This window comes from Struthio camelus, chromosome 3 (assembly GCF_040807025.1).
Source record: "Struthio camelus isolate bStrCam1 chromosome 3, bStrCam1.hap1, whole genome shotgun sequence".
NCBI lineage: Eukaryota > Metazoa > Chordata > Aves > Struthioniformes > Struthionidae > Struthio > Struthio camelus.
The window spans coordinates 28,793,314-28,820,839 of NC_090944.1; the positions used below are offsets into that span (position 1 = coordinate 28,793,314).

The window sequence follows — 27,526 nt, forward strand, 5'->3', positions numbered from 1 at the left end:
CCTGCTTTTAATCAGCTTGATTTCGAATGGTTCATGATTTTGTCTTATTTGAATGAATCAACAGAACCTTTTGTCAAAGGTCAAACATGTGCAAAAAGAGATTTGGATTAAATTTTTTAGAGAGGAATACTAATTTAAAAGTACACGTGTAATATTTTGTAAAAATAATGAAATCTAAAGCCTTAATTCTTCCCCTTATATAATGTTGTTTTCTGACAATAAGCCCCGCTACACCCCATAATCAAAACTACACCTAATATATTTTTTAAAACATTATATTTTAATTCCAGTGTACCGGCTCTGAGTAAAAGAAGTTCTTTCTCTAACAGGCATTGCTGCATTTGGAATAGAGGACGATATGAAACTTCTTTAATTGAATTTTCTTAAAAGTGGCTTGTTTAAGTTCAATATATTTGGAAGCTGTATAATTCACTATATATCCTATTATGTGATTTTCTTACTCTGAGCATTTATTAATACCTTTACGAATGTATTCCCTCATTTATTTTATATCACATTTTTCGCAAACTTGCAATGAGTTTAGGTACCCAAATGTTTCCTTTCTCTGTCTGAATAAGTAAGTAGAGAACTCAAAATTTTCCATATTGTACACTGTCAGTACAAACTTTATGAGTGAGATAAATTGGTCATTTAGAATGCCAAGAGCTGCCACTTGCTATGTTGGATTTTATGTGATAGTAACAGCTGCATTTATTCTTTAATATTCATTTATTTAGGACTTTTCACTTTGTTTAATTAGTTAAAAATGTTGTTGCTATTTCTCATTACTAAAATGGAAATATTATTGGTTTCCTATAAGGAAAGGGCAGATTAAGAGGGTGGACTAATAGACAGATTTAGTTTTTAAAAAAAGAAAGGACTCTGGCAGGAGCAAAATTTTTATTCATCAAGAGAAAAGATTTTTGTAGCATAGCTCTTATTTGGTAACACAAGCTTTTGCCACAAAAAATTAGGCTGCTAAGCAGGCGTTTGTAGGAGCGCTGTTGCCCGCGTACGGCGTGGTGTGCTGGCACTGCAAGCAGAGCGGCGGGGCCCGGCGCGTCCGCCTCCGCTGGAATGCGATCCTCAGGGGTGTCCGATTGCTAAATTGCTAGCGTGCTCCCTGGCACGTTCTTGGCCCCGGCACCCGAGCGCTCTCCCAAACGTTTCCTGGTCGGGCTCCACGCGCTCGCACAGACCAGATGACATGGGGCCAGGAAAGTAATCCTGAGTGTATGTAGTTTACTAGGGCCTGATCTGCATGTTGTTTTGTTTGTGTTATGCAGGGGAGACATAATTCTTCAACGTAGCGGATTTAGCTTCTGCGGAAGACTGTATAATTGGAGCGTATTTTTACAACTTAAACTATTAAGCCCTGGAATGTCACAGGGAGGAGGAAAATGGTAACCATTAGTACCTATGATGTTTTTGCTAATAAACAGAAATATAGGTTTTAGGGCTTTATACAGAAGGGAAAGTTGTTTTAGCTGCAGTGGCTCTCCTTTTCTAAATACGTATATGCATGTGGAGGCGTTTGAGAAAGAAAGTTAAGAGATAACACTATAAAAAACCTTTTGGGAGGTCAAGCGGACGTTTTCTGAAGCAAGACGTTCAGTATCCTTTTCGTTCATTGTTGTTTGTACAGGACTACCGCTAAGAGGATTTAATACAAGAAAATTGCAGTAGTAAGCTTTTTCATAAAATCATCGTTAGGTATGATTTTAAAGAATAATTGCTTTCACTGTGAACTATATAATAAAGGAAACAAATGGTGAATTAGTAGTTAGGTATACCAATTTTTGGCTTGAAAACCTGAATGCATGACAGTTAATTTTGGGTTATTATTTAAGGCTAAAATCCCGTGCCCTGCTTGTAAGTGTTTGGAGGGTTCTTGTTGGTTGTTTCATTTATTATTTTCCTTTCAGTAATGAATGTTAACTGATGAGGAAGAGGAAAACAGGATAGTCAAAAGATGGGGTAGGCTACCTCAATCTAGTATTCTGATCTTCTGGTGCGCTCTAGCCTGTCATGGGAAGTCACTGCTGCCCTGAGGTAGAACAGATAGCTAAGTATGCGGCCGCTGTGCAAAACCAAAATGAGGGACAGCCAGAAAAGATAAAAGGCGAAGTGAAAGGATTGAAGCAGGGCAGGGAACAGGGTCTTGGGACTAAAAGTCACGTGATGACGTGGCAGGGGTAGGAAGTAACTTAGAAGAAAGGGGCAAGAAACCTCCCAACTCTCCGTTACTTCAGCAAAAGAAAGTCTCTTAAGACATTGGGATCGCGTTGGCCTTGCTTGAGCTCCCAGTGTGTGTTCTTCACTCTAGCGCTGTCCTCGCTCGGCTGGTCCTTCCTCAGCGTCGGCGCGTCCCCGGGCTCGCGCCGACGATCCTGCTGTGCTCGGCGCTCTCTTCTCCTGCCCCGTGCTCCCTGAAGCGGGGTTCCCAAAGCCGGGGGAGTCCTCGCTCCCGGGGCACCCCGCACCGGGCTGCAGCCTCCTGGCCCCTCTCGTCGGGCCGCTCCAGCGTTTAGCCGATCCTGCGCTGTTTCGGGCGCGCTAAGCTAGAAGAGAAGGAACCCAGCAAAAGAAGCGGAAACAGCCTCGCCGAAGCAGTTCGGTGTCCGGTGGGGCAGAGGCCGAGGTGGGGCCGAGCGGGGGCGGCGGGGGCAAGGCCGTCGCAGGCAGCGCCTCGGCGCTCTGGGCCGCCCCGGCAAGGACGTGCGCTCAGGAAAGCCCTTCTCTTCCCCGCCTCTCCCCAGAAACTGAAGGTTTCCTTCCCCTTGGAGGAGTTCTCCATGACCTGAACATGGTAAAAGCACGTGAAAAACTAGCAGGAGGTATGATTAATCAAGAATATCATTTGCTTCAAGCTGTTCGATTTTAAGTTGTAGAAGCGGCTGAGGTGTAAAGCATTTAAGCCCCCTTACTCAGAACAAGAGAAAGGAGTGTCTTAACGGCCTTGACAGTTGTCTCTTTTTTCCTGATCCCTGTTTTCTTTGTCTGTTCCAGTATATTATTTCCAAGTAGATTTCAGAATGCAAAGACAGTTTGATGTAGTGAAATATGGTTCGACAGGCCATCAGAAAGCGGTTCCCTGAGGAGGTGAACGTCCTTCATGCGTATGGGTTCAGCTCAGAGACAGGCGTCAGTGTTGCCTGTGGAGGCGGGCTACGCGCTGTTTTGGTGAAACCTCTTGTTAAACTTGTTGCATAGGGTTTGGATTTGCTTTGCTTTCTCCCATGGTGAAAAGCCGTGGTTTACAGACAGAGGCAAGCATTCACACTGGTCACAAAAGAGTTGTGCTTAATTCGTTTTTTTCATACGAAAAAAATACGTAGATTTTTCTAACATGATTCTTTTTTCTTTATTCTGCAGAGACCTAAGATTTAATAGGATTAAAGAAATCCAGCCTGGAGAGTTTAGACGGCTTAAAAACCTGAACACACTGTAAGTTATTTTTCAGCCTAAGGTACTTTCCCTTTTTGATGTAACGTGGTTAGTTTGATACTGTGCCAAATGTGCTGGCCTTTCATAGGTAAGTAGTCTCACAGATTTCAGCTGCAGTATTTACACAGGTGAAGGAAGCAAGATTTAGGCCCAAAGTACTTGAAAGCAAGCAAAACCAGCTGTATGCCTGTTACAGTAAAAAAATCAAATTATTTACTTCCTAATTTTTTATTAACGTTCTTTGATAGGAAATATGAAAAATATAGAACTTGTCCTGCAAGCATGTAAAAATAATTTCTTGAGACATCTTGGTGTATAGTCACACCAGGAAATGATAGGACTTTCCCCCCAGCGTGTGTTGTCCAAATCTGTACTACCTAGACACTTTCGGTGGCTCTTCCTCCTTTCAAGCACCTTTCATCATGCCTCTGTTTGTGATCAGTCCCTCAGTTCTGCCTTTCAGTTTCTGTCAGATATCCATCCTCATGTTTTAGCCGTTCCAAATCCCTGAGTTGAGGTCCATGAGTCCCAAATGAAGACAGGATTCATTAGGTTCAGAGTCCCTCCTTTTTATACATCCATGCAATCAAGGTTTGGGGCAAAGCTGTGAATACAGACAGTGGTGTTCCTGTATGACATAAAGGGTCCAATACACAGAATATTGCTACGAAACACACTAGGGAAAGCCGTTTAGATCCACCTGTTAATGAGAAATCTCTGTTAATATCAATTTTATTGATTTCAGTCTTCTGTTTAGACTAGGGACCAGGATTTTTTTCCTTCATTCTAACCTCCGATACCTGCAAAAAGTCAAACTATTTCAGCTTTTAGATGATTTGTATTTTTTTATTTCTGTCTAATCTTTATAGAGTTCACACCTGAAAAGTACTAAGTAAGCGTTTCACTTTATTTCTGCCAACTGTTACTGTTAAGGCACAATTGTTGTGGGTATTTTTTTTTTTTTTTAGGTATGCCTTTTAATGCTGCATTTATACCTGCTGTCACACTTTTTGGCTTTTTTCCTACAGGTTAAAACAAACGGTTGTGTGTTTAACAAACGGTTGTGTGTTTATTTTTACAGGCTTCTAAACAACAATCAAATTAAAAGAATACCTAGTGGGGCATTTGAAGACCTTGAAAATCTGAAATATCTGTAAGTTAAATGAATGTGACTTTTCTATTAAAATGTAATTGAACTTTACTTCTGAAATGGGAAAGTATTTTAATCTCAAATTGTATTTTAATCTGACTCTCTGTTTCATGTCACAAACTGCTTTGAAAATCTGTGAAATTAAATTACTGGGGTGGGGGGAGAGAGAATTGTGAATCTTTTCCTATAAATAGGTGGTTTGAGGTTTGCTAACACAAGACTGAGGTATTTGTTTATAGGCTGCTGGTTTTAAAGGGCTTACTAGTTGCTATTTACCAAATGCAATTTAGAAAATAAATTTAAAAAGGGTATATTGAAAGATTTAGGAAGTCATCTCTTAAAAGGTTCACTTGAAATTTTCATATAGATACTTTTTTTAGTCTGTATTTTGAAAAATGGTTTAGGAGCAGCTAGTCCAAGATTTCTATTTATATATAAGCTTGGAATTTATTTAAGCTTTTTAACTACCCCCAAATTGTTCACTGGATGCAGCATAAGTTTGTAAGAGAAAAATCAAGTCAAACTGAAAATAAAAAAATATCTTTGTGATCGATCAGAGGGTGTAAGTTATAAAGCAACCTGTACGTTTTAAGAATAATTCTTCGTATTTTTAGCAAATGTGTCATTTATCTTAATTACTCAAATAAAAAACAGCTATCCAAAAAGTTATTTGTCTATAAAAAAGAATCTACAGCTAGATAGTGATTTGTTGTGGATTCTCAGCTCTAGACTCTGGGAGGCTATTTTGTGTGGTGTCATATAGGAAACTTCTATTGATTCTATTGATTATTGTTAGAGTGGCGTGCAGAAAAGAACGATCACTTTGAGATTTCACTTTTTTGGGAATAATTCAAAACATTATTTTTCCATCTAATTTTCAAGAATGTAACCTGAATAGATCTAAGGAGGGAGGAGAAAGGAGGGAAATAAAAATCACATAATTTGTACAGATGTGCCACTTGGTTTTCAAAGCTGTGTTTGATTACGTTCCCTGGTCTCATTTTTATGTATATCATCTTTCAATAATAAAATTGTTTACCCAGTATAAAACTAGAGGAAAGAGAATGTTGAACAGACTGTCCCCGATGAATTATTAAAGTCCATTCTGTATTTGTTTCAGAACATGTTTATATGGTGGAAGTGGTGTTTTGTAACCTTCAGTGTAAAATAATAGTGAAGTACTTAAGGTGCACTAATTCAGGAGGACTAAGCTACTTTATATAGTAACTGTACAGAAATATTGTTAGGTTCTTATTAGTTCTTTATTTTCAGGTGCTTGTTTTGCATAGTTGTATTAAAACTGAGATAATACTGAACTATACATCCTGTTCAGCTCAATAAAAGCGTGAAAAGAGGTTACTGAACTACTACATACATTTGTTCTCATATAAATGTATTAGTGTATATCTGTATCTGTATTATTAAGAGGAAGATCTTTTCCTTTCCTTCTTGTTCCCTGGAAATTTTGGATATAATATAGAAGTGGAATATAGAAGCTCATTGTGGTCATTGATTCAGCTAAAGAGAGCTCTTCTTGAAAAACATCCTCAGTTTTGCTAACAGACTTTATTTTAAAGACCTTTTTGCCTGTATCAGTGACCTGTGCTATAAACGTTCAGAATTGTGCAGCCGTAAAATTGTGACATTCCTAGTACTGGCAAATACTAATACAGAAGGCTCAAATGTACCAAATACAGTTCAGCTGCAGTGACAAATTCAGTTTGGTAAGCACAGGCTAAGTATATCCTGTGGAGCAAAGGAAAAAAAAAAAAGACCATTTTTTTTCCCAGTAGGATCAGCTGAAATAGAAATTATTGGGGGTGGGGGAGGGGAGGGAGGGAAGAGATCATTATTTACTAGAAGTTAGAAATATAGTTCAGGATTTAATGTTATATAGACAAATGATCTGAAATGTTTGAGATTTACTTACTAAAGATGGCCTGATCCTATGGATATTTGGCAATATAGCTTGCCCTGTTTCAGAGGTTGAGGTTATTAGTACGTTATGCTACTTGTTATTAAGAGAACTGAAGTACTGGATTGCGGTTAGTTCTGAAAATGTGTACTTTACTGAGTACTTTTAGAAAGCCTATCTTTTCTCAATGACTTAGATTTAGCAAAATCTAAGTTTTATTCTATATAAAGAAACAAGGTCGGTACCTGAGAGAGAGATACTAAGATCCATTCCTGTATCTCTGCTGCATATCATTTTCTGTGCTTTCAGACAAAGCTTTCTCTTGCAAATCTCATAGCAGCCCCAGAATTTTCAAGTGATTCTTTTTATTATTTGTATCTGAAATTGACTGTAGAGTTTTGTGAGATACATTTATTTTCAGAATTGTCTGTATGGCGAACAAATATTGACAAAGATGAGTGATCTTGCCACAATTTTCGTAACAGTACATTAAAATTATTAATCATTGTAGAAGTTGGTACTTGAATTATAAAAAGAAAAATTATGCACGTCTGATTTTTGAAGCTCTTTTTTATGATTATTTATTTTCTTGTTCTTTATATAATTGAAATGTTGACAGTTCCATAAACAGTTTTACATGGTTGTGCTGTTTGTGGTAATAATCTATCTTTGAATTCGTATACCAAAAGTTGGACAGAAATAAATGTCATTATCATTGTTTTTCTGTGAAAACAAGAGGATGCTTTTTCTGTCTTTCTGTCTTTCTCATTTCATGTACCTTAAGAGTTGGCAATATGATTCTTTAGTAAAGATCAAAAAAGCATTAGTAGCTTGGACCTCATCTATAATTTTTTTTTTTTTTTTTTCTGTATGTTTATACTGTACTTCGGTAATTCAGTATAATTTTTTGGTGTTACATTCCCTGTTCTGCAAAGGATAATGTAAGCCCTGGTCTCTAAAATAAACATTAAAAGTTGTCTTCATATGAGCAAAATAAATGATAGCATGTCTGTAATTTGTTGCTTCTGATATATCATGTGAATGTGTATGTATATGTGATGTATAAGGTACACTATATATATTTTATTGACTTCCTGTAAGTTGTTCAGTTAACTGACTCGTGATGGTAGTGCAGAAAGATGAGAAAGAAAAGCTTGCTAAACTTATTATATAGACACATAGAGACTTGTGGAAAACTGGTAGGGTAATCCTTCTGGATCCTGAAACTCAACAGTTTGCTCTCCAAGACAGAAGATAACTGAAAGTTGAAGATAGGGACGTACTATTACGGGTATAACATGTAGAGTGTTATATGATCTGGAATCAGCAGTGGAAAATTTGAGGTTAAAGTAAAAAGGAGAAGAATTATTTTCCCCATATCTTCTCCCTAAATTCTAAGTCTCATGTACAGCAGTAATTACAGAGAGCTTTCTGGGTAAGAGAAGGTGCTTAACAGCTACAGAGCAGTAAGGCAGAAGCTAGCTTGAAGGAAGTGCTGGAAATAAGAATGGAAGACTAAAATTATTGTAGCAGCAATACTGAGGCATATTCACTTAATAAGAAATGGGAGGTTAGGAATCACATGAGAAAATTTTGATGAAAGGGAATTGAAACTCTTTTTTAGCAGTATGAAATACATCAGTTTTGGAAATGTAGGAAGATTTGATTTGCATTTGGTGAATAGAGCAATAGTGATAGAATATACATTGCAGGTTTGCCAGATTACTGAACTGTTGACCTCTCTTACCTCACCATTCTTTGTATCTTCTGCTTATATTACTTTCTATGTAATCTTCTGCCATTGCTGCTGTTACGGTTCTGCTACTTTTTCCTTTGAACACCTCCAGTGGTTCCCAGTCTCATGTCTTGGCATTCAATCAACTATCTATCTCCTTTACGTTCCTATATAAATCTCTCCCTGCTATTGTTATTTACTTGTCATGTTTTACTCTACGCTGCCTCATGTTGTCGTTACTTTTTACCTTTTTTTCCCTCTACCACACAAATACCTCTATGTCTTACTTTTGTTACATAACATTACTTTTAACAGTCCTTAAAAAAACAAACAAAAATTATCCTTTTAAGGGATCTATCGTGATTTTTGTTTGTTCGCTTGGTTTTGAGTTTAAGACTAATTGACCTGCTTTTCTGACAACTGATTACTTATTTGCCTGTTCTTTTCCAAACTATATGACCGATACCTCTGGTCACAATTTGCTTTACTTGCATTTCTGGAAAGTGCTAGTTCTTTCTGAACTCTACTGAAAAAAATAATAGTAATTTTAGAAAATAACAACACTTTAGAATATACCCCTTGTCATTTTAATCCACTGTTTATTCATCCTTTGAAAAATGCTAATCACTTAGGTGTGCTAACAGAGCTTTTAGGTAAATCAAGTGATAAATCACTCTGTCCTTAAGTATACTTTAAATCAACTTTATGCTAATGTGACTAGGATAAATTTTGAGAATGTTTTTGTTAAGGATTAGTTCAGTATTTGTAAAGTTTCACTTGTTAGGCGCAGCTGAATTTTAGAAAGATAGATATTTTTGCGAGCTCTACTTAGTTGCATTTTGTATTTTGTCATCTCTGTGTTCATTAGGTAAATATATATATATATATATATATTTTTTTTTTTTTTCTTTCAGTTAATATCATATCCTATTCTTCCCTGGGAAGTATCTACACTGCGCCCTAAATGAAAGTGTGGTGAAGAAGTCTGTCATAAGACATACTTTTTTTTAGCCTTGGGGTTGCTGGCAGTTTGTCTGTAGAAAGGGGCAGCGATGGATGGAAGTCAGTGGCCTGTCCTGTAGCCGTCATTTGAGAGGGTTCTCTGATTAGCATGGAAAAAGCTGTAGTTTAAGGATGAATTTGAACCCATTTCTGTAGATTCAAACGGAGAGGGGTTCAAATCTGCAGATATACTGTGGATACTTAACTGAGGCTTTTTATCAAAAGCATCTTAAACCATTCTTGTTCACCAGTCTGTTCCAAAGTTCAGCACTCAGAGGAAGAAGCGTTAATTTCCAAACTGCTAAGTTGAGTATATTGAAGGAAAGGGAATTGGCTATTCAGTCTGTGACATTTTCCAAGTAGTGAGATGAAATTCTTACTGGACAAAAGGGTAGAAACTTAGTATCATACAGATAGGAAAAGTAAGGAGAGACAAAACAGTAATAACTGTATAATATGACCAACCCTCAAATAAGTTGAGGTATCTAAGAAAGTTCAGTACCTGTGAGTGGATATTTTTTGGAATGGAATAGGAACTAGTTTTTCATCCAGCATAAGCATAATACACTTATTCTCCCACTTTTCAAATGCATTTCTAAGTTTTTTACAGTCATTTCACATGACAGTATTTTTCTTTAATTAGTTCATTTGTTTAATTTTTGAGTATTTTAAAAACTTCAATTTTTTCGCTTCCCACTTATTGTCTTATTGGACAGTAAGTGCCGCTTTTTGTTCAGATACAGGTCTATATTAAGCAAGCATGTTGGGGTTTCAGCAACTGATCAATTTAAAAGCTTTACACTCAAGAGAAGGATGCTACTCCATATTGCCCCCAAAGTTGTCATGGGGTCAACATCAGATGCCTACAACCTTTTTCCTCGTTAGGGCCTATTGTGAAATGTTAGATTTTTCCAAGCCAGCGTAGAAACTGCCACCAACTCCAACAAGGGCCAGTATTTTATCTTTTGTGTTAAAGGAAGTTTGCAATATTTCCAGTAAGTTGCTGAAAATGATACAAAAGCCAAAAAGACTACTAATAAAATGCCTGCTAATAAAACCATTTGTAGTCCAAAGTGTCTTCATCACTGTTTTGTAGAAATCCATGCCTCATTAACTTACTCCCAAATCATTTGCCAAATAATTGTGAAATAGTTAGGGAACCTCTAACCCAACCTAACACAAAAACAGAATGACTGCTGCCTCCATGCAGAAACTGCAGTCATCAGCTGAGCTATGTGATTTTTTTCTCAAACATCCTGCCACTAAACCATCATTACTGTTAAGAGCATGATAAACGTGAGCACATCCATCCAGAGGCTGGTATATTTTATTTCTATAGGAAAGATATAGACAGCACATGTGAATATACTGGTACGGTGCATGTGTTTATTCTGGTTATATTATGAGTTTCAGTGGGGATCCATCTTCTATACAGTGATAAATATAAAATGCTATTTTTCTGATACAATAATGATATTCTGACTTGTATTTTTTTTTAAATACTTTAAAGGTGACACAGGAGAAGTTATAGAAATTCTCACTTTTTGTTCTCCGAATACAATAAAAATTCCTTTATAATTTGAAAATTTGTACCAGTGTTCAGATGAGATATTTTAATGAAAGCGAGAGGCCAATGGCATCCCCAGTGTGTTTTAGAAAAAAGCAATTTGTTGCAGTTCTGTCTCATTAAGTTGAATTTATTTTGACTTTTGGCAAACCCGTCAAGAAAGTGAAGGGCAAAGAAACAGTAAGTAATAACAATGAGAACTGGGAAGCCAAAGACAGCCTCAGGGCCTACAACGCCCCAGATTTTTTTCTTGGCAAACATTTGGGATGAATTATCAAGAACAAAGTATTTTTTGTGTATATGTTTAGTTTTTGTTTTGTATTTTTTCCTAATATATAGTTGAAAACTGTCTTCATGTGTCAACTTAATTCTTCTTTTCCACCTCCATGTAGCTCTTGTTTGTGTACTAATATTACTGATTGTTTCTTGTTTCAGCTATTTGTACAAGAATGAAATCCAGTCAATTGACAGGCAAGCATTTAAAGGACTTGCCTCTCTAGAACAACTGTAAGTGCCTTTTCTCTTCTGTGCTGTCCTCCATGGTTCCCTTGCAGAGGAAAAGTGCACGCCTTGAACAGTGCATTCTGCCTGCATGCTTTGCATGTCTGCACTCAATGGGTTGTTAGTCACGTAGTCCTGTAATCATTTGCATGTGAAAAAACCAAAAATGATCTCTATGTCAAATTCCTCATTTCTGTGTTTGTCTTTTATTTGTGATTTGCATTCCCACTGCCCTTATACATTACAAAATAGCTTTTGAAGAAGGAGCAAAATCATGGAAAATGTTGAACAGCAATGTGTATCGCTAAGATATACACATATACGCTTGCAATGTATAATGCTGCAATTCCTTCGACTGCAGCAGTTATTTTGTTTTATGACAGCATAACTAAAGCTGAATTAGCCTCTTGAATTCAATATTCTTTTAAAACAAGAATAGATTTTAAAATGAAAATATTACTCTTATTGATACGTGTTAATGTTAATGTACCTGTTAATCATTGCCATATACAGATATTTAAAAAGTAAGAAAATTCAGTGTTTGTAATGTAGATATTTCAGTAATCTGTCTTCTAAAAAGATTGTTTAAAATCTTATTCCTTTTTCTGTGTAAATGCTGAAGTTTAATATCTGTTGCAAATGAATGAAAAATGCAGTCAATAGCATGACAAAAACTGATTGTATTGATTCCATTAAGTTTGACTATGTTTTATTTTATAATTAGAAAGCATCGCTATACATTCATTGTGGTAATGCTTAGAAACATGCATAATCCTGTAAATACATAGGTATTTCACAGTCTGAAATTTAAATGCCAGAGTGATGAGTTCAGTAGCATATAAATCTGGGAGGGTGGCAGCAGCTTTGTTCCAGGCCTAATACAAATTTTGAAACTCTTGACAGTTATCAGTATATTACAATTTTTTATTACATGTATCAGCTTCCATGTTACTATAAGACCAAGTGGACATTAGTGGACATAGTGTGCTGTGTATTTGAAATAAAACAACACTTCAGAAAGTGTACCAAATCATAGAAGCTCATTTTAGAAGGACATAGATGCCTTTTGAAGGAAGAACTTCTACACAAAACATAAATGATAACTGTAAAACATATATAAAATTGTCATTTCTCTCCCTAATGCCTTTCTCTTCCTCTTCCTCCTACTCTAGAAATGGTTACTGCAGCATATTGACAGCAACTGGTAGGGCTTACTTGCATGGTAATAGCAAGTCTTATTTTTTGTGAAGAATTTTAAATATTGAAGTCCATTTATTGAGTTGCCATGCTTCCAAAATAATATTATTTCACATATCCCAAGCCTGATATGCTGCAAGTGGAAACAGGTGGACTTTTTTTCTTGTGCTGTGTTTCTTGCTGATCTGTATTATGAGTGAAAGAAATGAAACGCTTGAGAATAGTAACGCATTCTTTATGTAGTTTTCCACTAGGTCTCACTTAAGCCTCTTTGGCCTTCAGTAGTATTACACAGTATCAACTTAAGCTCTAACTCAAAACATCATTATTATTCCATATAAAATTAAGTTTTAAACAAAGTTTGAGTTTCATCTCTAGTGGTAAAGTATGGAAATAGAGCCTGACACAGCTGCTGCTCAGTGGCTGCCCTTGAATAGCTGCATCGGTTGCCGCAAGCAGAGCATACATACAGCTGCTCTGTTGAGCTGCCTCAGAGAATGGCTGTCCTGTTAGATATGAATTATAAAGCTTTATATTATTATAAAGTTCTTTTGCTTTTTGTTTTTTAAGAATCCTTTCATAGGTAAATCTTAAAAAGAAGGCTCAGCAGATGGGAAAATGTGAGCACAGGAAACCAGGGGCTGGCCTGGAAATAAGTATAATAGAGAGTATCCATTAAGATTTGTACTTTATGGAGAAAGATAGGCGTCTTTTATAGTAAAGTAGGGTCTGACTCTACAGGGTCTATTTCATCCTCGGAGAGAGACCGTTCACAGGACAAAACTTACTCTTTGTGAATGCATCCTAAATGCTCTAATTTCAGTTAGGGCCATATCAGCTATTTGGTATGATGTTTCTGTGTTGGAAGCTTCTGTGGCCTTGAGTTATTAAACACATTTTGCTACATGGATTTTGTGACTTTCTCAAACGTTTTCTCATTACTCTCTATAGTTCTTAGAGGGAAAGTTATAGGTCAACCTCTAAAGGGAGCATATGATTCATAATATTTTTTTATATTTAAATGAAACAGAATGAAACTAGTAATTGTGGTTTTTTTTTTAACTTAACATCATAACAAATACTTTTCAGTTGTTTTTTTTTTCCCCATTATACCCATTCTTGAGTTACAGTAATGGGAGAGACGCTGTAAATACGGTTTACTTTAAGAGCACGGTTGCATATATAAGGGATGAAAAAGAACAGCAGCAGCGAATAGTGCTGTTACTGGGCAGTATCCTGCTTTAAGCTCTGTGACAGAGTTCTGAACTGCTGATGTGGTAGAAGTATCTTTTTCTTCTGAAATTTCTGCCAAGAGAGTAAGAAAGATCATTGAATCAGATTTTGAAACTCGCTTGTGCTCGAGTAAATGCTGAAACACTTGGCAGCTTTAGATACTCAAACAGACTGAGGACTTTAGCCATGTCTGTTTCGTCACCTAAATATTCAGTCATGGCAAATCATGAAGGGAGCAAGTCAGTTGATTAAAAATAACCACTTCTACGGGGTCTAAACCAGTAGTAGGACATGTGTTTGGGGCTGGCAAAGATGACACAAACTGCAGGGAACTTGCATTCTTTCAGAGCAGCAGCTGGAAGCCGGCCAGAGCACCCACGAGCATCTAAAACTGCCTCTGTTGGCCTGTGTTCAGGCAACTGAATCCCACCTGCAATGTCACAAATACTTGGCTTGGGAAGCCACAGGTATTTTGTGTTTGGATCCCAGAAACTGCACTGTAAATTCAGTGTATTTAAAGATGCATGTATTTATGAAGCTTTTCTTCCAAGTAGCTACTATATTTTTGGGATCTCGGCTTAAGAACGTTTCATGTTCTAGGGACAAAGGACTGCTTTCTCTGCAGTCCTTAACTAATAAGAGCCCCAAATAGTAATCAAATTATTCAATTTTATCTCTGCACCTAATTTTAGCGGAATACTAATAATACATTTTCTTTTAACTTTCGTATTAACATATTAATTGTGCTCGTCGTAAACTGTTATAAGAATTTTACTGTAGTTTACGTACATATATGCACGTGTATTTGGGGAAATGACTGCATAGTAACATGTTCTCTTACAGTGATGCAGCTTCTTATATTCATTTTATTTATTTTCCTTAATTCAATTTTCAGTAGCTTTGAAATGTTAACATAAATTTTTCAATCTTTTTGTTAGGAAGAGTTCCCATTTGTTGCATTAATATATGTGTGTACGTGCAGAGCCTGTGTGAGCACTTGAAATCTCATTGCATTGCTAGAATTACTTATAGGGAGGAATAATGAATGAGAATAAAATAAAATAGAACAAAAACCAAAGGAGCCTTGCAAAGTGCAATGTATCTCTATTATTCTGAAATAAGATCAGCCGGGGTCAACCAACGTAAACGACTGGAAACAGACATTTATCTAGCCTTATTTAAAAAGCCTTGAAAGAGAGGATTCTGTAATCTCCCTAAGCATCCTGTTCCAGTACTTTAAATCATTATTGTTATGTCTAATCTAAATCTCCTTCCTTGTGGTTTAAGCCTGTTAATTCTTGTCATACCCCTGGGCATGGAAAGTTCTTTGATAAATGTAGGAAGAATCTGTTCGTTCATTCGCTTTCAAATAATAAAAATGCCAAACAAACTATTTAAGTACATAGACTGTACTCTACTAATGAATTTTAAGTAGTTTCAAAGATGGGGAGTTATTATTAGAAATGAACAATTGGTATATATGTTAAAAGTAATCCTCAATAAAAATGTTGTGCTACAGAAGATATAAACCTAAATTTAGTGCTGTGAAACAAGACAAATGCCACTAGGAGTGACTTTTGCCTTACATACTCATCCTCCAGGGTTAAAAATAAGAAAGAGAAAATCTGTACCCTGCTTGTTTGATCAAACATTTATCTTCCTCTTGATGTGTTTGTTTTGAATTTTTTTTTCCTATAGCTGTATTCTTTACTCTGTTTCCTGCTTGACAATGAATTCTGAGTCAAAAAAGGGGGACACAAGGGTCCCTTAGAATCATTTTTGCATGTTTTTTTGAAAATCTTCTTTAATATCAATTTCATTACATCATACTGCTTTTTTTAAGAGTCTATAATACTCTGAACATAAAAGATTATCTATAAAGACATGCCAGCATGAGGTACTTCTTGAGTATACTTTTTGGATGAATTTTCAATCCAAGAAGTTCTTATATTAATTACAGTCTTAAAGATCCTTTAAAGGATCTGTATGTGACTCATGCAAGAAAAGGATGTAAGCCGTAAACTTAAGTGATAACATGTGATTAAAGCTCAGGTCACAGCACCAGTAATTTTTACAAACCAATCTGGGTTCTTCACCGCTTTTTTGAACTGCCCTTGCTGCTAATGATTTTGTGCACATATTTAACACCTTATTGTGTTCCTGAGTTGCCTGAGAAATTAGAACTTTTTTGAGCTTGTAGTTTAAAAACGGACAAATCCCAACGAACTAATCATATCAAGCAGTTAAGAATAGTTCACAGTTGGACTTCATTATTTGATTTTTGAGCTTCTTTAGGCAGCATGGTCTCTGATGAGGTAAAATAACTTTTATAATGTGCTTTAATGCCTGAATTACTGTTGTGATCATCTGAGATTACAAACAAAATGAGATTTATAACAGAAGTATTGTTTTAATTAGATTGATTAGTGTGGGTGGAAAAAACAGGTGAGTGTTCAGGCACAATAAGCCATTCTTTATGTCTGAAATTAAAGCAGTGGATTTGAACACTAAATAGCAATTTTGAGCTGATGCTTAGAGTTAATTAGGTATACATCACTTAAACTGACTGAGAGATGTGCTCACCCTTTTCTCTGTCTTTGCTAATCTCACCTCTGATCCGTGGTCCAAAAGAAGGGATTGTGTGCCTGAAAGCTTGTTGGTTTTTCCCAGCCCTGTTGGTATAGCAAGTGGTATTACCTGCGCTAGCCTTCTCAATGCCAAAGAAATATGAGCAATTCTTAGGAGGCTTAATTGTTTGAGAAGATAAGGAGACTACTTTGGTGAAGTATTTGTGGTTGATAAAAATGCAAGAAATAAGTAACTACATTAAAAAGGAAAGAAAACCTGCTGCGCAAGAAGAAATGGTGTATGTAATTATTTCCAAAAGGAAAGCTGCTTCAGAAGAAGCTGTGAACCCTAGGTTGTGTCTGTTTTTTCTCTATGTGCTCTTTTCTCTCACTGCAGTGATCCCTGTGTTACCTTTTCCCCCCTCCCAAACGTCCCCCAGGACTTGTTGATGCTGGGGACAAGGGAGAGGAGCGCTGCGGCTCCTCGGGAGCTGTGCTCGTGCTGACTGCATGGCTGGGGCTTGCCCAAAGGGATAAATAATGCCTCAGCCCTGCTAGTCTTTTCCTCAGGGCTGGATCTAGCTGTGGTCTCCTTTCTCTCTGCTGTCAATTCTAATGAAACTTGCGGGAAGAAACTGCCTTTGAGACGTCTTTGAAATTTAGTTGAAATTGGCCTGCAGTTTTGAAAGGGAGACGATGCGTACACAGCATGATTATGCATTTTTTGTGTCCTTATAAAAACAGGATCAGAATCTATTTTTGTTATGATTTATCACAGAAATGGCCACAAATTGTCTTGGCAGTAAGCAGACTTGACGTTTGGATGTGTCTGATCACATTCGTGCTGATTTACTGGCTTTTTCTGTGTTCCCCATCGATTGCTTACTGGCATCGCTTACCGGTTTGCGCTTTCTCCATACTGTTAGTGGGGGAACTAGTGGATTGCCAGGCACGTGCCTGGCCTCACAGCTGCATGCACCTTCCAGAGCTGTGAATAACGAGTTTCTAAGGTAATCTCTGCTTGCTCCTGCTTTCCTTTGTCTGTGGCAACCATTTAGCTCAGGTCAGGGATTAAAATACGTGCAGCATTTCAGTGCAAGGGAGTTCTTCTATCCTCCTTACCTGTCATGTTGAGGGATTGATTTTTTTCAGGAGATTTTTGGGTCTGAGATTGTCTGTTTATTTTTAAGTGATGGGCTTTTTTATTCTTCAGCCCACTGCAACTTCTGTATATGCGAGTCCTTCTCCAGATGTTCCAGAGAATAAGTGAAGAGGTAGTGGTCAAAAAAGAAACTTTAGGAGGTTTGGATGCATTTGGATATAATCAAGATCCAAAGTCTATACATCATTTTCACAGTTCCTTGTCCAATTCTAATAATTACTTGTTGTTTTTTTTTCTCTGTAAAGTTACGGAATACCTACTCAACATAGTTGACTCAGCTAGTTGACTCAACATAGATTAGTATGAGCCTGACCTTGCAATCCTTATCTATGATTAATGCATTGTCACAGCAGTTACAGAGTAATAATCTGAATAATTACCTTGTTATCTCAGACTTTTCCAGTCTTACAGGATTCATAGCTGTATAATATTAATAGCTTACACACGCATCAACAAACCATCAAATAGAACACAGCTGAGATGGCTCACCATACTGAGATGGCATACCATCACTGAAAAGTCCTTTGTCTAAGAATGGTTCTAGCAAAATAAACCTGGTTTATGTTACAGATTTTTGTATCTATAGCTTTTGTAAGCTTTCATAGCTTTAAATGCCAGACTATATGGACTAGAGGAGATAACTCCTTGGAATCTTTTAAAATTTTCACTCAAGTGTGATGATACCAAAAACATTTGCCAACAGAAAGTGCTATTCTACTGGAAACGCTAAATATATTATAACCAACCTGCAAGATTTTCCTGTAAAAATCATAATTTTATTTTTTCACATATATTTATTCACATGTGCACACTAATACAAACTGGAGTTGACAAAAGAGTGTTCAAAATACTGGTAGCTCCAAAATCTCCAAAATAACATTCTTGAAACAATTATTTGACATGTATATGTCTGCACCCGTACACACGCTGATTAAATGTACAATGGTCTGTAAGGTCTTCTTGTCGGGTCCTGTATCTCCCATATAAAAGCACAAGATTCAGATGATATCGAAAGAAAGTTATGCCACTGCATCATTAGCTTTCAGTCATTTAGATGTGTTAGCAACATCAAAATGCTTTGTAATATTTCAGCTTCCTTAAATAAACTGTTTCAGTATTTTTCTTTTTGTTTAACATATTTTCAGGTATCTGCACTTTAATCAAATAGAAACGTTGGAACCTGAATCCTTTACCCATCTTCCAAAACTTGAAAGGCTGTAAGTTTGTTTATCTTGGGGTAAGATGCAGAAGAGTCAGCTTGCCTCTTTATTTGAATTAGATCATATATTTGAAACTGGAAAATAATATTCTTATCTTTCCTGTAGATGATTTTTAATCCAACATTGTAATTGTAACTACTAAGTGGTCTTTGTCAAGGAGACCTTGGTCAGGCCTGCCTTAGGCACATGCAGAAGTAAACGTTATTTGGGGTATAGTCTTCTGTTACAAAACCGTTTGACAAGGAGTTTTGATTGATGTTTGGCCTAAAATATGTTATGAATTCAAAAGTAGGAGATTTATATTGTGACTTTTTTTTTTTAATTGCTCATTTGGATGCATACAAATCCCCTCTTTTTTGATTGCTTTATCACTTTCTGGCTTCCTTTTTTCCTACATGGACACATGAAATACACCTTGGAAGCCATTTGAAAAATAGCAGCCAATGAGTTATTAAAGAAAAATTATCTTTTTTTTTTTTTGGTAAAATTACTTTCTCTTTAAGGAATTTCAGAAGAATGTAAATGGAATGAGAGCATTGCATTACATTATTACCTGCATCTTTCTGTGCTTTTTAACAGATTTTTGCATAACAACAGAATAGCTCATTTGATTCCTGGAACATTTAGTCACTTAGAATCTATGAAGAGACTGTAAGTAACATGAAATATTATTGAACTAAAAAGAAAAAGTTAAAATAGTCTCATGCTGTATCTCTTCTTGTAGCGTTTACCTTCCTTGTCAATGGTTTTCACTGTGTAATTGTTCTAAATGTTACAAAAATTTTCCTTAGCCGAGCTGTAGTTGTTTATTTACATAGATTCAGACCGTTGCTTCCTGTCCAACCGTCTTTAGTGACTAAGTCCTTTTGTTTGTTTCCTGTCTTGGAATTATTTGTAGTCTTATGGTCTTGTTCATTATGAATCCATTATTTTGTAGACTAAATAATATATGCAGCTCGTTGATTTTTTTTCTCTTGTCTATGTACTGGATGATCCATTTTAATGATCTCTTTCAATAATTGATTATCTTACTATTTTCTTTGATTTTTTTTCTTATCTTTATTTGAATATAAAATTTTCAGAGGTGCTCAGTGGTTTAGGAATGTACATGTTATTTTCAAAAGCAGCTCCACAGGTCAGTTCTTAAAATGCCATTCATTTGGAAAATTTGTATACAGTCTTCTTAATCCCAGAGTAGCATATGAAAAGTTTAACTTGAATCTGACAGAGTATTAGTAGTGCCATGATAAGGTTACTTTCAGAGGCTTTTCTGTCATGGACTTTGAACCTCCACTGATCTAGGGTAAACGTTCATGATGAACTTTTAATTTAAGACTATCATTTCTAGCAGAGGCAGTCCTATCCTTATGTCTAGTCACACTTTCATACCCCACTTTGCGAGGACTGTTGAGGGTGTGCTGTGCAGTGAGTCATAACACTAACTCTACAGGGAGAAAGCTCATAAAGGAAATAACAGGAAGTTGTTCCTGTGACAGTGCTGATTGAGGACAATTGAGCCAGTTGTGAAACTATGCCTTTATTTGTGGAGGAAAGGAAGAACAGAATAAATTTGAATGATGTATGCACCTTCCAGTCATAGGTACTTCACTCATACAGCCTTTAAAATCCTTTGGAGCTCAAAAAGTTAACTACCTCAATGATATACCAAACTGAAGAAGTTCCGTTATCATACAACTGTACCTCCACATAGATATGTTCAATGCATAGGGACAGGTTTCTGTAAAATTATTTTTTTCCACAGGGCCCTCCACTACAAAGTCCAGTGCCCTACATAATATCAGGGACCATCACTACTGGAATGGAAGTCAAAAGAATTTATGGGTGCTCATCTCCAATAGGCAGGTGCTTTAGGAAGTTATTGGCCCACTGAATACAATGGGAGCTTAATGTTTAAATGAAACTGTAGGTGTTTGTCTCAGTAGCCTAACTGGCAAAATGGAAAATTAAAAAAATCTTGAGTTAGCTATGAAGTTAATATAGTAATAAATTTTAAACGGAAAAAAAATGTAGAGAAATGAAGTATGTTCCTTATTTAAGCAAGGCTTGTATAACATCTAAATAAAATCTTGATTCTACACTAAACTCTTGAGATTAAAAAAGAAGCATTGAGTAGATCCTTGCTGTGTATGTATGTAATTTTGTAATAAAGGCTTAATGTGTATAAACCAGTGACCATCAACTATATTCAAAATTATTCTTTATCTGTATTCACAGATAAAGGCACTGGTGGTATCGCAGAATCATTTCAATCCTAAGAAAATAGTTCCAGCTTTCTTACAGGTATTGTGGCTGCTTCTTGTTTTATGTAGGCGTTTAGATTCAAACGCTCTTCATTGCGACTGTGAAATCCTGTGGCTGGCAGAACTTTTGAAGACGTACGCGGAATCGGGTAACGCTCAAGCAGCAGCTACCTGTGAGTACCCGCGAAGGATCCAGGGAAGATCAGTGGCCACAATAACACCTGAAGAACTCAACTGTGGTGGGTTTACCACTTAGTGCTGGCTTTTTTAACGTGTTAAATATAGCCAAATCATACTTTGGTTAGAATTTGTTCTCCTGTTCTCTTTGTTAACATTGGCTACTGCTGGTTGATACTGATTCTAGAAATTTCCTCTCTGTTTCCTCCTTAGATTTTTGTCTACTTTTGACAGAATTGATCTTTTTTTCCCCTCAGCCAGTCTTCTATGTGACAAGGATGGTCATATTTGAAATTTGTCAATGAGACAACGTAGTAAACTAAAAATGATTATCCAGAAAGGGCTTATTTTTTCCTTTCAGATTTGACCACAAAAGGATTGTAAATTGTGATCTGTGGTAGTTTAAGTTAATATTGTTTGGTGTCCTGTATTCCCTTTTGTACAAAGAAAGAAACGTTATGGAATTGCTCCTAGTTTCACAGAACTTACCTTTAAAACTCTTGTTGACATTATTGGAATCAGGGTTAGGTCACTGGGTTTTTTTTTTTTCCCCTCAACTATCCCTGTAACAAATACTCTCCACGCAAACTACAGTCGTCTATTCCTGAAGGATTAATGGATTATCACTTTTATTATAATGCTTTTGTGCTTCTATATTCCTTTAGCCTAGTAGTGTGCAGGCTGAGTCGTGCAGCTTCTTATGAAGGCACTCCAAGGCTTTGGACCCTGACACCTCTCCTGTTACAAAACCAGAATGCATGTTTCTCCCGTCATACGATGGGTGTTTGCCTGTCCAACCATGTGAGGAGGCCAAGGGATAAAATAACTGAGTTGTCCTTTTGGTCGTATATTGCATAAACCTGACCACAAGAATTATGACCGTAAGCATCTATGGGGTCTTTGAAAAAGATAATAGAAGGGGATTTGATATGAGAATAATTCACATGGCATGCTACCAGCTCTCTCTCCACATCTAAGGATCCTCAATATGGAAACTGCAGGGAGCAGGCTGGACAAATTATTCTGTAGGAGGTAGGTTAGGCACTGATCCTAATTTAGAGGAAGCTATTTTAAATGGCACTTGTGCTTGCTGCTTTAAAGTTTTTTCTTCATAAGCAAGTTGAGCCTTTGTTCAAATAAATAAAACAGTTGTATTAGAACCTGACACAAATTTGCACAGTACATTTCCAGTCTGCTATAAGGTCTAAAAAAACAGTTGAGGAGGTCAGAAAGCCAGCAGTCACTTTTACATAGGGAAAAGTGTGTTTAATCCTGATTAAGCGTGTAAATATTTTAACTTAAAACATTTGTGGAAAAATATTTTTCTACAAGGTATATGGAAAACTTCTTATTTACAATTCTCTAGTAGTTTTAAGACAAGTAAGAGTTCCTTATATATTTTATTGTTGATACAGAGAGGCCAAGAATTACATCAGAGCCTCAGGATGTGGACGTTACCTCAGGGAATACAGTGTACTTCACTTGCAGAGCTGAAGGCAATCCTAAACCAGAAATTATCTGGCTTCGAAACAAGTACGTTTAAAAGAGGAAGAGAGAAACATGATGTATGTAGGTTTGTCTGGATGTGTGTACATTTCTAGGTGCATGCTAATGCACATTAGATTGTCAAATATATGGAATACTAACATCAGAAACATATTATAATGAACACAAGTGTATTGAGTAATAATGACCCAGACTATTTTATTTGTAAATCTAAACTCTTACCAGCTGAAAACTTCATAAGGTATCATTTTATGGCTGTAATACTATTGGTCGAATTTTCAGCTGTAATTATACGTACACAGATGCGTACACAAGAAAAGCTGTAGATCATTTGTATGTAAGTATCAGGTAACACAACGTAGACATCTTGCATATACAGAGTTTGTGAATTTAGCTAGTGTTTGCCTATTCTGTCTAAGTCTAGTTTTATTACGTCTCTGGGCAGATCGATAGCTACTTGTTTAAAGGAATCCAGCTGGACAAGAGCTAGGTTTCGGAGTAGATCTTTCAGCCCCAGCTCTAGACCAGCAAGCTTTCCCCAGAAATGTAGCTTCATCCCAGAGCAAGGGAGGTATGTCATTGTCATTTTCCAGACTTCCCAGACTCATATATAGAGGGCAGGCAAGCTTATGTGTCATAGGATTATAGGGTAATTCAGGGTGGAAGGGAGCCCAGAAGATCTCTACTCCAAAGCAGGGTCAGCAATCGAGATCAGACGAGGTTGCGCAGGGCTTTACCCGGTCAGGTCTTGAAAACCTCCAAGGATGGAGAGTGCACAGCCTCTCTGGGGCAACCTGTTCCGCTGCTGCTTCTCGCTGCTGAGGGGTTGGAGAGGAGGCCTAGAAAAGACGTGTCTTTCAGGAGCCCACGGGCCAGCCCTGTGCTGGGTTGTTGCTAGAGCCCTGCCCAGAGCTCTGACTCCCTACAGCACTGCCAGGAACAGTGTGGCTTAGCCAGCTGCATGGCAGCAGTTCGCCTCCTCTAAACTTACCTGAGTTCATGATGGATACGTAATTTCTGAATTTACCATTAGCTTAATCACATATAGGCTTAATGATTCTTTTCTATAAATGGAGAAGTTGATCAGGAAAATGAATTTTCTCACATTCTATATTAGTAAATGAAATATTTCATATTTTATTTATTGATAAAAGGGAATGATGTAGAATCCTGGTTCTGCAGCTGTTGTGCTGATTTCAGTGAAAACTCCATGTGCAGCAAGAGTATAGACTTTATTATAGAGTTTGTAAAGTATAGAGACTCAAACTTGGATCATACACTTATTTCATTAAAATTTTCTTTGGCTCATACACTTTTTATAATAAACAAAGAAAACATGTATTCAGAATACACATATGAAAGAGTTTTAAGAGGAAATTTGAGCTTGGGGTGTGGAATTATTGACTCTGGCTTGTTTCCTGGCTGCATAAATGAGAGCAAAGCTCTTTGCAAGGTAGTTGAATGTGGCAAGATTTCAGTCAAAAGACATTGACCTGTTGAGCGGTATGTTGAATAGATCAGCAGTCACTCTGGGTTTTGTACATATGGGGCGATATCCTCATCCCTACTTTGTGCTTTTTTCATCAGGTAGTAAAGGCTGGAGTGAACAACTCTTCTTTTAATAAAAAATCCTAACTATATTTAGATAGTATCGCAGAAATGATGTGTCCATGACATAGGCTAAAGAACACAACTTATGTTCCAAGCAAGTACAAATTATAACCAGGTTCATTAGTGCTCCTTGAGCACTCTGGTCAGAGGAGGGCACAAAGATGGTTTTATAGCAACTAAACCCTCTCCTAGTGGAAAGTATCTTGAGTTTTGAGCTTACCCATTCTATATTTCCAGCTGAAATATTTGAAATTGATTTACCAGTTAGAACCGCTTGTATCCTTAAAAGAAAATGAGATTAGGTATGTGTATTTTGCTCTCCCCCCATAAGTTTTTACTCATAAAAGTATTCTGGCCTTTCATTTTGAAGATATAATGGTTACATAAGCAGAATTGGTTCTTTTTTTGTTTTTCCATTGCTTCTTTTCTTCAGAAAAAAACCTAAAAGTTCTATTATTTCATTTAACACAGTAAAACTTAATTTTTGCAAGTTATTCTGGTTAATATATTTAGGTTTTAAATTATTTTGACAGTTTTCTGGGCTTGTGATTTAAAGGTTTAACTCTAGCAGATTACTTTTCTTCACAGTAATGAGCTCAGTATGAAAGAAGATTCCCGTCTAAACTTGCTGGATGATGGCACGTTAATGATTCAAAATACGCAAGAAACAGACCAGGGTATTTACCAGTGCATGGCAAAAAACGTGGCTGGCGAAGTGAAAACTCAGGAAGTTACTCTTAGATACTTTGGGTCACCAGGTAAAGAATACAAAGTCTGAATTTTGTGTTCCGATGCAGAATTATTTTGACAGTAAGATTGCTAACCATAAGATGAGTTGGCTCTTGTGTGTTCTTGACATGTAGATTTCTTGTCCTTGGGCATCTTACTAACTAGATCATGAAGTTTTAATATCCCTAGAACAAAAACCAAAATCAACTAGTTAAATAATACTGTTTATTTTTTTAAGTAAATCTGATGAAAGTCATGTGGATTATTTATAGAAGTGTATGAGGGATGGAAGAAGAGGCTATCGCATTGTTATGTTGCTCAGCGTGATAATATTCTCTCTGGGTATGTGAAATCTGTGAGCTCCAGTCACTCATGAAAGCTTTGGTACGCAGAAGGCAGTGGTGGCTGCAGAGGAATTTTTTAGGCTATGTATCTGTCTAGCAATGCTTCGTGTTTACAAATGCTAAATTCATGTCCGGAACTGTTTTTTTTTTTTTTTTTTTTTAATTCTAAACTTTACTATCAATAAATTTTGTTTTTACGCTCATCACCAGTTAAATTTAAAATGTCACGGCAGCTTACACATTTAGTTAAGAAAAGCTACTAAAATGCAGTTTAATCGTTTTTTTTTCCTTTTGTGCACCTGGTAGCACTTACTAGTCACAGTTTATTTTCTGGGTCTCAATGCCTCTGTTTCTAAAAAGACCTTCATAAACATCAGCAGATGAGAAGAAAATGCTCTAAAATTGTTTTAAAGGGGATTTAATAAAAATATCGGTGCAATGGATATTCCTACAATTACAAGTATTAGGGTATATTTGTAAATTACTTTAAAAAAATTACATGAGGTGTTAATTTTAACTACTGATATTTTTAAATGTTTTCAAGCTAGATAAGGTTTAAAGTGAGGCAGAGTGTGCAAGATTAGAAGTATCTTGGAACAGACCTATTAAAAAGAATTAGATTCCCCCCAAAACTGTAATATTTAGCCACATCAGTGTTATGCCAACCAGGAGTTATATTAGGCATAATTATTTTCTCACAGCCCGGCCAAGTTTTGTGATTCACCCACAAAATACCGAGGTATTAGTTGGAGAAAGTGTTACTCTGGAATGCAGCGCAACTGGGCACCCTCAGCCACGAATTACATGGACCAAGGGCGACAGAACCCCTTTACCAAGTGACCCTCGCATCACAATAACTCCCTCAGGAGGACTTTACATACAAAATGTGAAGCAGGAAGACAGTGGCGAGTATACGTGTTTTGCAACTAACAGTATAGATAATATCCATGCAACTGCATACATCATAGTCCAAGGTGAGTGACATTAAACTGGGCATGGCATGCTGTAAAACACCATGACTTCCAATTGCATGGCTTTTGTTGTTTTTCTGAATTGTCATAGCCAAGTTGAAACCACAGGAATTTTTTTCTTTTAATTTTGTGTAGTCCAAGGCAATTTTGCAGTATATTTTTACCTAGAGTAGGATATTATATATAAATTCTCTGAAAGTTTAATCTTTTGGATTAACCTCAGAAATTAATTATTTGTATTTTGTATTTTTTATTTCTGAAATTTTGTTTGCCTTTGTGAATAAACATGCGATGTACGTTTTTTGCGGAACTGAAATATATTCTGTAACAAGTAGCATTCTGAGCGATTAGAGTTTATGACTGGAGTACTTGCAGTGGAGTTTTAGGAGTAGATCTGTCTCGCCTCTCTTTTCTAGATACTTGAGTAAATATGGCTACATTTTCTGCAGAGCTGCATGGAAACTATCATTCTTCCAACTGAGGCGTTAGTATAGCTTTTCTGCAAAATGGAAACTGAAATACTGTGACTTAGTGTGATCACAATTATTTTGGTGTTGTTTGTCAGTAGTGTGCATATAAAGTATTTCAGGAATGACATATTGAAAAACCTCCAGTTGAATATTTCTGCAAATATTTCAAAGCTGGAACTTTTATTTTCCGAAGCTTTTGAGTACCTTTTAAATTTTATTTCTGTCCTCATATTAATGTCTGTATTTGCCAAACAATTTAGATTATAAATGCTCTGTCAATCAGTACAATTTTTCAAGCTACACAAAACAACCTGTCTGTGTGGTTTGTTCATTTATCATGTGCCAATGAGTGATAGCATTTTAAGAGCTGAACAAATTCCTGCTTACACTGATAACGCCATGATGTTACTGCAGAAACTGGCCTGCACTCTAATCATTGTTTTCCTTTTATATAAAGCAGAAAAAAAGCTACTTAGGCTGATTTTGCCTAATTACATTTTCTCCATAATTTAGCTGAGAGTTTTGTAGATTTTTGCTTGCTTGTTTGTTTTGAGGAAGAGATTTTACTTGATTTTACAGATGTTATGATACATCCTATTTTGGATCTATTAAAGTAGATTCAAGAGCTCTTAAGTGTCTTCAAGGTCATATTGTGCTAGGAGGTGTTCACGGCTTGTAAGAGACAAATCTGCGCATTTGTAATCTCTGCCCTGAAGAGATTACAATGTAAAAAAGCCATTAAGGTCCCGTTTCCCACAGAT

At 36.5% G+C, this 27,526-nt stretch overlaps 1 protein-coding gene across 3 annotated transcripts in view; it reads left to right on the forward strand.

The window, feature by feature from the left end:
- PXDN (peroxidasin) overlaps positions 1-27,526 on the forward strand; it is an 87,163-nt gene that overhangs the window by 21,467 nt on the left and 38,170 nt on the right. For 2 of the 3 annotated variants that reach the window (XM_068937262.1, XM_068937264.1), the window contains exons 2-10: positions 3,376-3,447; positions 4,529-4,600; positions 11,252-11,323; positions 18,622-18,693; positions 19,276-19,347; positions 21,027-21,196; positions 22,550-22,667; positions 24,840-25,009; positions 26,026-26,298. In XM_068937262.1, the coding sequence (XP_068793363.1) occupies positions 3,376-3,447; positions 4,529-4,600; positions 11,252-11,323; positions 18,622-18,693; positions 19,276-19,347; positions 21,027-21,196; positions 22,550-22,667; positions 24,840-25,009; positions 26,026-26,298 (1,091 nt within the window). The remainder of the gene's footprint in view (positions 1-3,375; positions 3,448-4,528; positions 4,601-11,251; positions 11,324-18,621; positions 18,694-19,275; positions 19,348-21,026; positions 21,197-22,549; positions 22,668-24,839; positions 25,010-26,025; positions 26,299-27,526) is intronic. The other variant, XM_068937263.1, reaches the window with a different exon arrangement.